The 15,127-nt window shown below is 39.3% G+C and overlaps 2 protein-coding genes across 10 annotated transcripts; both read right to left on the reverse strand.

The window, feature by feature from the left end:
- Positions 1 to 133: 133 nt before the first annotated feature.
- On the reverse strand, positions 134 to 11,260 carry ATXN3 (ataxin 3). The gene is made up of 11 exons (XM_054400250.1): positions 11,228 to 11,260; positions 8,824 to 8,988; positions 8,256 to 8,300; positions 6,757 to 6,842; positions 6,298 to 6,364; positions 3,740 to 3,827; positions 3,370 to 3,502; positions 2,151 to 2,326; positions 1,625 to 1,748; positions 798 to 886; positions 134 to 228 (listed from the first exon to the last, which is right to left on the reverse strand). Exons 1-11 carry the CDS (start codon positions 11,249 to 11,251, stop codon positions 134 to 136), a joined length of 1,092 nt encoding a protein of 363 aa, XP_054256225.1. The 5' UTR covers positions 11,252 to 11,260.
- Positions 11,261 to 12,034: 774 nt separating this feature from the next.
- NDUFB1 (NADH:ubiquinone oxidoreductase subunit B1) lies at positions 12,035 to 14,693 on the reverse strand. 9 transcript variants are annotated; one of them, XM_054400376.1, is made up of 3 exons: positions 14,671 to 14,693; positions 13,438 to 13,582; positions 12,035 to 12,301 (listed from the first exon to the last, which is right to left on the reverse strand). In XM_054400376.1, exons 2-3 carry the CDS (start codon positions 13,575 to 13,577, stop codon positions 12,265 to 12,267), a joined length of 177 nt encoding a protein of 58 aa, XP_054256351.1. In that variant the 5' UTR covers positions 13,578 to 13,582; positions 14,671 to 14,693; the 3' UTR covers positions 12,035 to 12,264. The 9 variants fall into 9 exon arrangements, with proteins under 9 accessions (XP_054256351.1, XP_054256350.1, XP_054256346.1 ...); XM_054400375.1 differs by lacking the exon at positions 14,671 to 14,693 and adding an exon at positions 14,557 to 14,635 and having other exon boundaries at positions 13,438 to 13,579; XM_054400371.1 differs by lacking the exon at positions 14,671 to 14,693 and adding an exon at positions 14,557 to 14,635.
- Between the last annotated feature and the right edge of the window lie 434 nt (positions 14,694 to 15,127).

Raw genomic sequence — 15,127 nt, forward strand, 5'->3', positions numbered from 1 at the left:
TTCCCTCTAACCTCTGACCTCCAGCCCTGCTTCCATAACTGAAATGAACCCTGCTTGTGCAACATCCATACAGTAGAATGTTAATGGAGATTTAGTGTTTTGACAATAATAAAGGAAAAAAAAAGATGTTATGTCATTTCTCCTCTTCTGCATTCAAGTGGTTTCTAACAGATTCCAGAGACATATTCATGGCTGCTTGAAGCATGTCTTCTTCACTCATATCACCTCCTGAAGAAAATAAATGCATATTCATTGTAGTAAATGCACAAAGCAAGTTCTCAACTCCAGTTAAATATTTTCATTATTCCTTTTGTCCACACCTATCTGTCGACACCCCACCCTCAAAACTCGTTATGGCCTTGTTTTTTAAAATAGTTTTGCACTAGATAACCATCCAAAACAGTCAATCCGCAACAGGAAATACACATTCATTTTGAGTCATTGATACCTAATACTACCAAAGCCTTATGTTCTACTGAAAACTGATTGAAGTAATACCTGACAGAATTAGTGCAAGTTTATTATAGTGTCATGAAACTTTAAAAGTCGTTTAGTAAACAAGTTCTTGGCACAAATAAAGATTACAATTTGTAATGTTCAAGCCAAAGAAAACAGATCAAAGCCAGAACTCAAATGGCCTAATAGTAATGCTCTTCACTGTCAAAGAGTAATGGCTGTGATAGTCTGAATTGCTGCTGGACTAATGAAGTAGGCAGACAGGAAAATTAGGAAACAGTGGACAAGAAGGGTCGAAAAGACATCATTTCGGTGTTTGAAATCAGTTTAACAAGCAATACCTGAATCAGCTTCTGGAGTGCCCGAGCTTAGAGTTGGCTTATCATGTACCTTAGGGGCTCTATCTTGCTGCTGCAGCTGTTGTTGCTGCCTGAAAGTGTTACAAATTTAAGAGTAAGACTAACATCAGTATAGACCTGTTTCAAGTCTGTTTCAAGAATGAGAAGTAGAAGCAAGTAGAAACTGTTTGATACAGTAACACTCCTGCACCTAAAATCTCTTTAATCATTTCACTCTAACCTTCAGACACCTGTCTTCCCAATACTATATTCCAAGCCACATCATTATATCCCCAGATTCTGGATGTTCAGCATTCTTATCATCTCATGCAAAGTCTAACTCTTCCCATCCATAGCATTTCTCCCTGATCTTTATTTCCTCTACCACTAGGACACAGAGAAAAGCTACAATGCGGAAAAGCTACAATACCCCAACTATGTATTAAGAAGGTATTCCAACACAGCAATGTAAATTATCATCAAGAAAGCTTTCATGTGATGCATATTAGAGGCATCATTACCAGAAGCAATGCCTTAGAGAGCAAATATTTTACTTCAGGAAGATAATTATAGCTATTTACAGGATTTAATTGAAAATACTTCTGTAACATTTTTTTCTTTCTTTACATGACTGATGTTGCACTAACAGATCCCCTCTTATTTACAGGTTTCTCTTCTTCACAGGAACCAACTGAGAATAGCAGAGCTCATGTACTTTTAGGAAAACAGGTTAAGAGTATAAAGCTGGACCTCAGAAATCCATTTGCACCCCAAAAGCACTGAAAATTACACATGTACTTCTGCATGTGGTTTTCTGTCAACTACTTTACTTTTCAAAATATGCTTGTCTTCTCCTTCGCAGTTCTTCTGAAGAAAGGGAGTCAGTCTGACTGGTGTGGGGTGATTGAGGAACACTGCGTGGTACTGAGGCTGGGAAGTCACTTCGACGACTACCTAAAACCAGAACATGCCATATCCTACTAATTACAGTAACATGTAGTTAGTGCATGAAATACAGCTTAAGAAAATGTCTTCCAACCTGAAGAAATACCACCTAGTTAACTTCACTTGACACTATCTCTCCTCCTCACCTTAGGACTGTTCCCTCCTGCCACCCTTTGACCATTTAGTCTTGCTTCCTCATGATCAACGCAAACATTAAAGTTAAGACTTTTCAAAAAGCAAAATGGAGGTAGTTACAGGAAATCATGGATAGTCCTTCCATGCCTCAGAGCCCATCATTTCAGAAAGCCCGATGCGTGCTGGAAAAGGTGGCTGACTGAAACAGATTTCAGTATGCACTTATCACGTAAAGCAACATGAACACTGCAAGAGAAATTTAGATGAGCACTGCACCTTGCATGCTGAGTTGAATGGCTCTGCGAAGATCAGCTTCTTCATCTTCCATATCAATTTCCTGCCTACTCAGAGCCAGTGCTTTCTGAAAATTCTCTTCATCCTCATCTAACATGCCTGTTCCATCAAAAGGATGGTTAACTTCTATTGCTTGGTCCACATCACTTCTGGGTAGTCTGTGAATAGATTAATTTATAGCAGAATTCCAACAGAAATTTTATTAACTTCTACTGTGAGATTTAAAGGATTTAAGGATTTTTGTAAACTTTGGAAAAAACATTTCTACTGTGCCTATAAACAAGTATTTTCATTTCTACTTGAAAAAGCACAAAGGGGCTGCAGGCAGAGCCTGTAGCTGTGAAAATGAAAATACAGGAATTCTAAATCCATGCACGCTGACAAGAACCTGCTCAATAGAAAAACTTCAAAAATAGTAAGCCTACAAAAAGCAATAAATACACAGTATTTGAACCTCTTGCTATTTAAACAGTTACATCAGCAGAAAATACTGCATCTTGTCTCCTTAGGAAGCTTTCACGACCACATATAGATCCTCTGGAAATTATATACACTTTCCACGTAACTGCACATAGTTTGTTGTTTTTGTTTTTTTTTTTATCCATCAATTTACCTTTATTCTACCAGTTTACCTTTACAAAGTGGAATAAATAATGATGAATTAATTCCTCTTAAGCATTTTTATTGGTATGCAATTTAATCACTATAAAAGTGTGATAAAGCTATTGTAGAAGTAGTAATCTACATGCTTTCAAGCATGTTTCCTATTAGCAGTATGCATCACAACAGAGCGGCACTACATTTACAATGAAAGTATTCCAAAGGGAATGCTGTGTGATTTAAATGATGTAGAACTCAGATACAGGTTCCTTGTTCTGGCACAAGCCAGTCTTAATTAACAACTGATTACTACTAACCATCTGTTTTGGTAAGATTTGCTACCCGTTTTACTATAGTTGGAAAAATATCATAATATTGAAGTTAAAAACATATATGCACGTGGAAAGATTGAATTCTTTTAAAGTAGCTTTTGCCCATTTAAAAACACACCATGTTTGTATTCTATCAACTTGCTTTTATGGTATGCAACAGTGGTAAGTGTACTGCACTCAAGGTACTTCTAATTAATTCTACAAGAGGGTTGTTTCCTTGTAGGCGTTAACCATGAACATTATTCAAAGGAACTCTCTGTTTACCTTACCTCTGATCTCTTGACTGGGCTGTCTCTTCTCCAATTAGTTTTGGTCGCTGCATCTGCTGTACCCGAATCATCTGCAATAGCTGATCAGCCTCACATTCTGGCAGGTCACCTTTTACTACGAATATGGAATAACCTGAGAAAAACAAATCGTAAGCCTACAGCATTAAGGTGCACGCATAAACACTCTGAAATGCATACCCTATGAAACACAATGCTGTGCAGTTTATTATAATGTAAGGCTCTACCTTTTGTTATAAGGACTTCCGTTATTTCAGTATTTCAAATCACAAAACTAAGGGTAGTTAACACAAGTTCTAAAATTATTATTACTTTTAATTAATGACATTTAACATCTGCAAGTTACTATTACCTTCCTGTTGTAATTGAGCCAAGAAAAGTGCAAGATATGTATCTGATATTAGTTCTGGACCCATCAAGAGAGAGTTCAAGTTAAACCACTGTAATGAAGAAAAACAAAAAAAAAAGGTTTGAGAGAAAAAATTAGCATAGCGATTACTTGGTAATCCACTTCTGTACATTGTACTCATTTTCTATGATGGAATATCGAAATAAATTGAGTAAAATAAAATCTCAAATTCAGAGTCCGTTGAAGAACACCACCTATACTGCTAAAGGTTACCCTTCAAATACTCTTCAGCTAAGAGGTCTGTAGTAGGGAAATTACTGCATACTGTCTCCCATTACTGAACACTGTTAGCAGGCAGATTAAAACAAATAAAGCAAAATGTAATGGTAGACAAATTATTTCAGGCATCCTTGCAAAACTCTGCTCAATCCTACTTTTCAATCCATATACAGACTAATGAGGAAGAAATTCCTCATAACATAATACTATAGAGCTTAAGAAATTATTGGATAAATACAAGTTGAATTATTTCCAAGAAATACTTTCATTAAAACATTCTGCCTTTTGTTTACTTCTGTGGTAATTTTAAGATTAATTAACTCAAATTTAATATGATAATAATACAGCTTAATATTACAACAGGAGACACTTGAGAAATATACACAGAATTTCTAGTTGCCTGAAGACAGCTAGTCATTTATAATAATTCTTCTAAAGAAAAAAAAAATTGTCAACATGGATGACAGAATAATCTATCTTTAAAACCCTATATATATTGCAATCAGTCTGGAGAGCCTTTTTATACCATATTCATTCGATATCGAATTTTAACCAGGAAGCACCATTTCAGATAATAAGGATTCTATCTCCATTCTCACAAAAATGACTACCCATTTATCAAAATCAGTACCCTGTTTATCTACCCAAACTTCCATATATGCAGCCACAGACTTGCAGTCAGGGGCACATGATAATACACCTGGGATAAAGGTAAGTGTCTCTCTACCATTCTGTCAGTCACTTGATTTGTCAACAACACCCTTTGCTACTAGGAAAAGGTAAGATCAATGGTGCAGGGGCGTAAACAAATACAAGGGAAGCAGGTCAAATCTAAACCAACCCATGTTGTCTATCTTTTCTCATTACTCTTTAGATAACAGACACCTAAATATTGTCTTCATGTGGTTACAAGCCACATGTACAAGCAAAATACATCCTCCCTCCAACTTGGAACATTTTAGGCTAGAATGCTATTTCACAGAATTCCCCCCAATGTGGTTGTATGCATATATATATATATATATATATATATATATATGTATGTATGTAATTTTCCCATACTTTTAAGAGACTATTCAGTCTTTTAGGTATCAAATATACAGAAGTTGCCTTGTAAATATTAGCCATACTTTTAAACTACAGCAGAACAACAGCAGTTTAGTTTGTTTACTCACAGGAGAAATTAATTTTGTTGTGCGTTCTGTGGTGGTTGTTGTTTGTGGGAGGATTTTTTGGTAGTTTTTGTTTGTTTGTTGGTTAGTTTGGGGTTTTTTGGAGGGGAAAGGGGTGTTTGGTGTGGATTTTTTTATTTGTTTGCTTGGTTTGAGGTTTTGGTTGGTTGGTTTTGGGGTTTTTGTGGTCTTCGGGTTTTTTGTGTATGTGTGGTTTTTGTGGTTTGTTGTTGTTTTTTTTTTACTGGATGACAACGCAGACACCAGTTACAAAAATGAACCAAATGGGTAAAGAGACTCCTATCCACAACCATAGAAACTAAAAGCTTAATTCATGAAAGTTTTCTATGATCAAAAAAAAAAAACAAACCCTGAAGAAACCCCAAACTGGCTTACATTGCAAGATCCAGAATGATGATTTGCTACTGAAATAAAATGCTACATGTGTGTTAAAAAATACACAGATGTGACCTGAGCTATTATAGATGTGCCATATACTTGTATGGCCATCCCTCACCTTCAATAACTATTTCCTGCTTATAGTACCCCTGTTTCAGAAACTTTACTAAAATAGTGCAACACTGTTATTCTACTTTTCCCATCCTTATTCCAACAGGTATTAGTGATCACAAATATTAATGCACTGATATTTAAACTTTTTCTTATACCTACTGTCAATTTAAACAAAATTATTTTTACAATGTAAATAATGTATTGCACTAAAATAAATTCACATTCTATAGAGATCCTAATAATAGTTTAGGACTCCACCCTCACTCTCTCCCCACACAATTTTTCAAGCAGGAAAAACAAAAAAGTAAAAAGAACTTAAGACATCACACAGACAATACTGGTGCTGCAGTTCCCTAGAGGACAAGTTCACTGATCCTAGAGTCTTTTCCCACACAAGTATTATTAAAAAGCTGCCAGGCATTTTTGTGATCTAACAAACATTTACTATTTGGTTTTGTGTTTTTTGTAAAACAGGATACTATTGAAACAAACCGACACAAAAGTTGTCAGGAGGCCAACACATGGTCTGCTCGTAACCACTTTTCCACCCCGATTCTGAAATCAATTTTTAAGTTAAAAAAAAAAAGGCAATGTCACCTGTTTTCCTAACTTTCGAACTGTAAACCAGTGTTCCTTATAATTACAAATAAATGACTTTTCATTTCTGTAAAAAAAAAAAGAAAAACAAAAGGTATAGATAAAATTAAATACTCTAATATTGGAGTGCATATTAATATTTAAGTTCTTTAATACCACTAACTTAACTTAAATAATAAAATTCCAGTAATACAACAGAGTACTTGTACTACTTTGGTAACATTTAGGGAGTTGTCAACGTTATTGAGACCTCCATATACCTGTGATGTCACAGATACTGAAATATCATGAAGGCACAGAGGACAGATGCTCATATATACCCCCAAAATGAAAAAAATTAAAGACGGAGGAGATGAAAGCATCATAATGTAACAGAGCTTGAAACAGTATTTTTAAATCATCAAGTATTATTTTTCCAGTAAAATGAAAGTAGTGTGCTAAGGAAAATAAATGTCTTACACAGGGTCGATTCCAAGCCTCTGATACTCAGGGCTGTTGAAGAGGATTAGTTCTAAACCCCAAACTTTCAAGGCATTGCTTATAACCTGTCAAAAAACAGCACTTTTTGTAAGTCAAGCAAGTCAAATCTAAATTTAAACAATGAAGTATTAGCTGCTATCAACAATCATACTGTTTTTATAAATCTTAGATTTCAAAACATAGCTAGGAAACCTAAGATTCACATTATTCAAAACACAGCTGTCATGAATCCACAAGCCAGCTTAATGCACCATATCTAAGAGAAAGTAACAAACCCAGTGTTTTAACTGAGATGTGTTAATAAGCTTGCTGCACTAGACAATCTGTAACTTCACCTCCCACAAACATTTCCTAAGTTGTCATCTCTCTGCTCTCAATGTACCACTCTGCATTCCCTCCCTGCAATACAATGCCTGCCTTTCCTACAGTGACTATTGGAAAGTTTTGCACCACTCAGTTGTCACAGGGTCAGGTACATTATCACAAATCCTTGTACAACGACTCTTTAAAGCTATCTCAACACCGCAGGAAATTTAAATTAACAATCCATATACCTCTCAGCAAGGCAACTATGTAACAAGTGAGCACAACAATGACAGGACAAAAAGCAGAAAACGAGGAAGCATTTTTTTCAGCTTCAATACTGAAGCAGCACAATCAAGAATACAAGAAATGCAAAACAGTTTTTCACCAAAGACAGCCCTGTACTGCCATAGGAGAAGAGGCCCTTGAGGGACTCTGAAACATTGACAAGCATCTCTGAAAGCTTGGGAGACAACTAAAGGTGCAAAGCATTGTCATCAGCTCTAGCCATAAGCCTCAGTTTGGTATTCAATACCTTTTCTTTCCCATTCCTTTAAAAATATTTATTATTACTTTTTCGTTATGACCCCAGGACAAAAAACCCCAACCAAACAGAAAAAAAACCACAGAAACAAAAAAATCCTACCTCAAACAAAAACCCTAAAAAAAAAAAAACCAACCCCCACAAACCCAAAACACAAACAAACAACCCCCCTCACCCCAAAACACCAAAATCTCACAGCTCTCAAGTGTTCACACAGTGTGTTATAAAAATCAGAATGCAGATAGTGCAGTTTTTTCCCATTCTTCAGGTTGCTGTGGTAAGCTGTAATCATTACCAAGGGCTTTACAGTCTGTAATTTCAGAAAACAAGTTCAAGTCTCCTTTTTCATCTGTACCCTGTAAGAGCCAAGGCACTCAAAGTGCCCCTAAGAAGCAAATTGGAAATCAGGCTTATTGCCAACAGGTGTCATACCGCAAGTCAGGAGTTCATGCTTCCACTATGTGTTTCAGGGCCCATAAATGAAAAAACTGCAAGTCACTGCTCTTAAATGGAAAACACTGTGAAGACTTAAAAGTCCCACACTTAATTCTATTAAGCCTATAAACTGGAAACTAGATGAAAAGGCACAATGCATAAGTTAAACATTCTGTCAATATAAAGCTGGGCTTACTTGAATGGAGAAGAATCCACTATCATCCATATTTACTGAAGGCTGCTGCTCAGTGTGAGGTTGGAAGGGAGAAAAGGGAAAAAACAGTGTAAGCATAAAAGGTCAGAAATAATTCAGTTTTGAAAATAAACATAACTGCACATACTTAAAGCAACAAGTCAGTAATTCCTAGTCTGCAAGGGTAATTACAATGCCCATATCAGCTTTTTAATTAAAAAGTCAAACCTTTAAATTAGAAATGCTTGGTGCTTAAAAGACAGGCAGGCATGGGAACCTCTGTTCCTAATTCTGCCACTGCCTTACAAAAGGCAAATTGCTAATGCTCCTCCTCATCATGCCTGGCCTTTCTACTTCTAAGATGCAGCTTTTTGTAGAATTATTGTAAAGCTGTACTAGTAATACTTGACAATGCCAAATTTAAGATGTGCATGTGAAAAGGCCTTATAAATTTAATAGTTTTAGCACTAGGAAATTAAACTTCTCCAGCTACGCAAGAATAGCAGGTATGTGCTACACAATACTAAGTATCAAAGAAATACCAAACAACCTCAAATGAAGATGATTTTACCTGTAAAAATGTTCTATATTCTTCACTAGACACTCCTCCCTCTGCCATTCTCATTCTTTCTTCCTCATCCAACTGCTGTGCAATAGAGGATAATTCAACAGGACTAAAATACTCCCCTTGAAGCAAATTGTTCAGACAGTGCTGAGCACACAGTGAGCCTTCTTGCTAACATTGGAAGAGAAAAAATACCAAAGAGAATGAAAAAAATCATGTTAAATGTTTTACTCTGTAAAAACGACTCCACCACTTCATTCTGGCAAATTCCCTGCCTTCCACACTCACCCAAAACACGATAAATTCTTCAGATGTACCATACTGCAAGCTATAAAATAGAACCCTCCCATCAATTTGATGATAACGAGCACCCCCCCCCCCCCCCAATACTTTATTTACTCAAAGGACAACTGATTATTTTCTCTACTAAAGCACTACTATGTCCTTCCCTCAAAAAGAAGCACAAGACGAAATATTAGCACACCTCCCTGTGCTGGGAGGGACTATATCCCTGCTGCTGGTCATATGGTAAAACTAAAACAGGAGAACCTGCTCAGGCATCACCGGTTTCTCCAGCAGAATCAAACTAAACTGATTTCAAAACAAAGAGAGATATTAAAGTACCTTTGAAAATTGGTTGCATGACAAGCTGAAGTCTTAAATTCACTAAGAGAACATTTCTCTATTTGTACACTTTTATCTTAAAGTAATAAATGTCTTCATATGCAAAATTAACATGTTAAGTGCAAAATGCAGAAAACTGATCTTATAGTTTTAGGCATTAATTTCTAGCATTTTCCCCCCACTAAAAATACTGCATCTTTCCACAATCCAAAATCCCTTTGCTTAAACCTATCCTGATATAAACTGCTTTCAGTGTTTTCAACCACTCGCATCTTATCAAAGAAAGGAGTAGCTTCTAACATATCAGCTCCTTAAGCCATAATTTCTGAAATTGTCACTGTCCTGTTAAAAATGCCATATTGTTTAGGTCTTTGTTATATTAAACTTCCTTTATTAACATGATATTTTTAATGCCTTTTTATGGGAACATTTGAAGTGCACAGATTCAAGCGAGGGTGTGCATATATATGTGGCACTTTTGGCAGGAACTGAGACAGCACATTTGATGGGGGGGAGAAAAACAAACCTTACTAGGAAACACAAAAGGTTCAGTAAAAACTTCCACTAAACAATACCTTCAAAAAAAATCAAATACTCCAATTTAAAACAGGCATTGGGATGTAACTTTGTGACTGACCCAAGAAGAGTTGTTTCACATGTGAGACACCCAAGACTGTACCCTGCCTTAAGCAAAGCCTGTAGCGACTACAAATTACAATAAGCTTATAACTTTGAATGTATTATGCTTTGTCATTTCTATTTCAGGAGCATTTTGCAATTAAGCTAGAATGCAACTTACTTGTAAAAAAAATATAAATTCTCATCTCATCATGCGATAGGAAAGAAAAGTACACTTTTTTTCAACACATTTTAAAACGTAGACTGAAACTCAGTGTCACTGTAGCAGCAGCATAATGGCTGAAACCCAACACTCATTCTTTAAGCAGCAGCTGTATAATACCACAGTGCTTGCCAAGTTTTGCAAGCCAAACCTGGTTTGTAAGAATACTCTTCAGATTCTATGGATTCCAGAATAGTTGTTTTTAAATTTTTTTTCCTCTAAATATAAGTTATACAGCTGTCTGGCTTTATTTGCAAAGTAAACCAACCATTATGCATGAGGAAAGTGTATAAAATCTAAGTGTTAACACAATACAGGTGCAGAGCCATTGGCAAAGTACAATTAAAAATCATAATTACATTTTAGTAGCATTAAAGCACAAACAAACCATATTTGGGAACCTGGATAAATCACATTTCACAGAAGCATCTGTCCTCCAGAACAGCAACACTATTCGGCATAAAGAAGCACAGTACATCAATCAGGATTTCCTTAACAGCTCTGCTTTTCCTTGTTCCTTACACAACTCCAACCAAGCCCAGCTAGATGCACGGGTACATCTTCACGCTCATCTCTAAGCCATGCGAACTCTCTCAAGAAGCATAAGCAGCTGTAGCCTGCACTTTCTCGTACCTGAGATCTATTTCTCAAGGCCCAATAGAAGCAGTTACTGTGTGAGGAAAGGCTGAAGCTCAGACCTGACCTTCTCAGATCTCCAGTAACAACATTTTGTCGGCCCAAAGAGCCAGCAAGCCTAGCAGAGCCGAACAGGCCACCAGCATCACCGCGCGGGCCCCAGCTCTCCCCTGAGAAAGAGGAAACCGAGTCGCTACTCTCTACTGCCACTATAAGAATGCCGAGACATTGGTTCAGACAGCCAACCGACGACAAAAGTCACACCACGCTGACCTGCAAACCTCCGCAAAAAAATCCCAAAAAACTCACCCGCTCATGAAAGATCGACTCCATGTTTATTGTCAATGGCCAGCAGCCTCCGCCTCACGTGACTTCACCAGCCAATCAAACCTTCCCTTGCTCGACGATCTGCGGCAGCAAATCCGAGCGCGCCGGCTGCCAGCCTAGGCCGTCGGTGTGAAGCTGGCAGTCGTGACAGCGCCTTCTGCTGCTAAGGAGGCCGCCAGGCTGAACTGCCACCAGGTGCCCATAGCGAGGCAGCAGGAAGCCAAGCCGGCAGGAATGCGAGCAGAGGCGTGCTAACCGGTTCTTCTCGTATTATTATCATGAATTCCTAACACCCTGATCTCCCTCTTCCCTCCCTACATAACCGTGCTTCGCAGACACCCAGTGGCACGGTTGCCTTCTCGTTCTCACCCACCGCCAACCCAACTGCCACCAGGTGCCCATAGCAAGGCAGCAGGAAGCCAAGCCGGCAGGATTGCGAGCAGAGGCGTGCTAACCGCTTCTTCTCGTATTATTATCATGAATTCCTAACACCCTGATCTCCCTCTTCCCTCCCTACATAACCGTGCTTCGCAGACACCCAGTAGCACGGTTGCCTTCTCGTTCTTACCCATCGCCAACCATTGCACACCCTCCCACGCTCACAGTCGGTCACAATTGCAGCACCTGCCTGCTATGGCTGCAGACACGTCTGTCTACAGAGGAACTCTGGAGAGAAGCTTGCTCGGACTCTGGGCCTATGTTCCTTTAAAAGCCAGTTCACAAATGACCTATATAAATACATGAATTCCACACCATAGAGGTCAGTAACAACATAAATGATTTTTGCATAGTTTTTCTTTATTACATAATTCTTCCTTCCCCTCTCCAGAGTATGAATTTGCAGACAAGTTTTTAAACAGGTATAGACTACTAAAATTCCTGGACACGTATTAGTAATGTAATTAAATCATCGTCCAAAAAGTGAATTGGACATTAAACTAGAACTGATGAATCACAGGTGTCCTTCTCTGTAGCTCTGCATATTCCAATGAAAATAGTTTCCGTTTCATCAGCAGCCTTTACTTCCATGTAGCTTCTTCACCAGGCTTCAACTCTCTATGTAGAATGTAAAAAAATAAGAGATTAAAATTAGGTTAATTTTGGTGGAATAATTACTAAAGAATGTAATTAATCTACAATAAATCTACCTTGATTTTGACAGTTATGCATATAATTAACTTTCCTTGCAATCATTCTCAGTTAGAAATACTGCAACACTGACAAGCTTCCCTTTTCTATCCCAAGCTTCAATGGATTGAGTCTGTAACTTCCATTCGTTTACAAAGAAGCACAAAAGAGCTGACCTCTGAGGAATTAACTGACTTTTTACATAATGGGATTCAAAAGGAAAAATTCTACTTCTTTTAAATACAAAAAAATCACTACTTAAGGGGGGAGAGAACTAGGTGTGAAAGCAGTGGGGATTTTTGCAGTATGCTAAAACACCAGCCCAATTTCACCAGCAAGAAAAGTGCTAAGGTAACAGTGGAGTGGATCATGTCATAAGATTACTTTCATATTCACAACTAATTGAGGCAGGGTAAAAAAAAAGTCCACCTGCAAACTGGTAATAACATTTCTACTATTAAACCATGCTATACAGCGTGATTATTTTTTTTTTTGGTCTGTTGTTTCATTAACCCTATGGTCTAAGACAAAATTAGGAGAACTGACACCAAGGAGGCAATACATTCACCTATCTAAATTGTCCCTGTAAAGTTAGCCAGTAAGCCCAAGCCAGTCAGTGTACATCATCACATCCTTCAGCAAAGATGCAGCAGTTCGAAACATAAATGTTAATTTTAAACTCCCTGGTTATTATTTTTAAATGATGCAAACTTGTGAAAATGTTTAGCCAAAAAGTGCTGTGACTATTTTAAATTTAAGACAGAAGTTTGCTATAATAGACTAAAAGACTAAAATTCAAGCACTGCTGTTTTCACTAAAGTTTTAGAGAGACTAAGTAATGTTCTAGATTTTGTTAACTAAGAACTTGGCAGCAGCTAGTGAACTTTTCTTCATGACTAAGATCCCAAAAGCCCAGTTTTCAGAGGGCACTAGTGATCTAAAACCTTACATGAATGCTTGCTGAAATTTTTAGGGCTTTCTTCCTTTTAATACTTTGACAATATCACCGATTTTTTTTCATACTTAAGACTCTCAAAATGAACAGAGAAGCACTTTCCAAACACCTTCTATATAACAAGCTCTTGTTTCTGAAGGCAGACAGTTTTTCATCATTCTTTCTGTCCCAATAGCATCCAATCACAAATCCCAATGGAACGAAGATGTGAACCCAGTGATCACGCACAGCTTGGGCAAAATTCACCATGACTGCTAGAAACAAAACCATAACAGTAAGAGTTACTGATAAATCTGTACATGGAAAATGTTCCATACCTGGCACCTTTAATATCACTATAATCCTATAATAGCATAATTAATGAAGGCCATCAAACACTTCCCACAGTCACATGCAATTTTCAAACCCACACACATTTTCTGAGAAATAATCCTAACTAGTCTTGGCCTTATAGGAAATAGGATTTTATCCTAAAATTCATGAGAAATGGAACATCTTTTAAGATATCCCTGATAAAAACAGTTCAATTTAAATGTTCTAGAGTAGTTTACCCACTAAGTTACTTTAATGATACAAAAGTTTGCTGTTCTGTAAAATACTACAAATGCACTTATAATCTAAAGACCTATAGCTGGTGCTTTGTTGTGGGTCACAAAACTGAAAGATGAGCTGTACATAGTGGGTAATTGACAGGTAAGGAATAAAGGACGTTTCTAAGATCCAGTGAACCTCTTCCAACCTAACCCAAGCCTTCCAGATTTGCGTCGTGCTGCAAGTTATGAGATACCACGAAATCATACAGCCACAAGCTCTGCGTGCTAACTACGAAGGACACGGCGTCATTCGTCACAGCTGTTGTAGGCCGGCGGCACACCAAACACCGGAGGCAGCGCCGGGGGCTGCGGCGGGAGACGCTCTCCTATCCCAGACGCTCAGACCAGAGCTCAGGATATTGGCCCACGAGGGCCCTACCAAGCTCCTGTTCCGCCGGACCCACAGAAATGCTGCCCCTAGCCTGCTTGCTAAGGCGACCGTCTTCCCGCACGCGCGTGCCCGCAGGGGCAAAGGCGCTACAAATCCCTGGGGCTCAAGGATGCTGCCTTCTGACCCATGTCCTAGCCGAAGCGAGCACGGACCGGGCGAAGCGCTCCCGGAGAAGGCTGACACCAGTACCACAGAAACGCCACGTCGGCTGCTCCCGCTCTCCCGCGCAATCCCCTGCCGTTACCGTTCCCCGCTGCCGCCGGGCCTCGAGCAGCGGCCACACCAAGGGCAACAGGCAGTAAGGGTAAGCCGGAAGAGCCCACAACCTGCGCAGGGACAGGGGGAGAGAGACACTTACCCCCAGCCGCCTCGCGGTGGTGCTGCCCGTTACCCTTCCACCTTCCGTTCTCCTTCCGGTCGTCTTCCGCAAGATGGCGGAGGGTGTCGTGCCGGGAGGAGGTGGCGGGCTCGCGGTCTAGTGGGCTTGAGGGAGGTCGGGCGGCACGCGGGCGGCCCACGAGGCAGGTAGCGGCGGCGGCTCTCGGAGGTCAGCGCTGCGGCCGGCCCCGGCGCTCGCTGCGAATGCCCCTTTTCTCCCGAGCCCCCGAGTCGCGCTCCGCCCGGGCGGAGGCATGAAGCGCTCGGCTTATGCTCCCCAAGCTGGCCTTCTTTTCCTTCTCTTTTTCTTGGGACTGAAGTGGGCGCAGGGCTCGCCTCTTTAATTGCAGTCCTGGCCAGTGAGGCTCATTTCATCAGGGGTCGCTTTCTCGGTGGTAGGGCGCTTGAGCTCTCCTGTACACAGCCCTCAGCCCACC

The sequence above is a fragment of the Indicator indicator genome, chromosome 4, assembly GCF_027791375.1.
Source record: "Indicator indicator isolate 239-I01 chromosome 4, UM_Iind_1.1, whole genome shotgun sequence".
NCBI classification, from domain to species: domain Eukaryota; kingdom Metazoa; phylum Chordata; class Aves; order Piciformes; family Indicatoridae; genus Indicator; species Indicator indicator.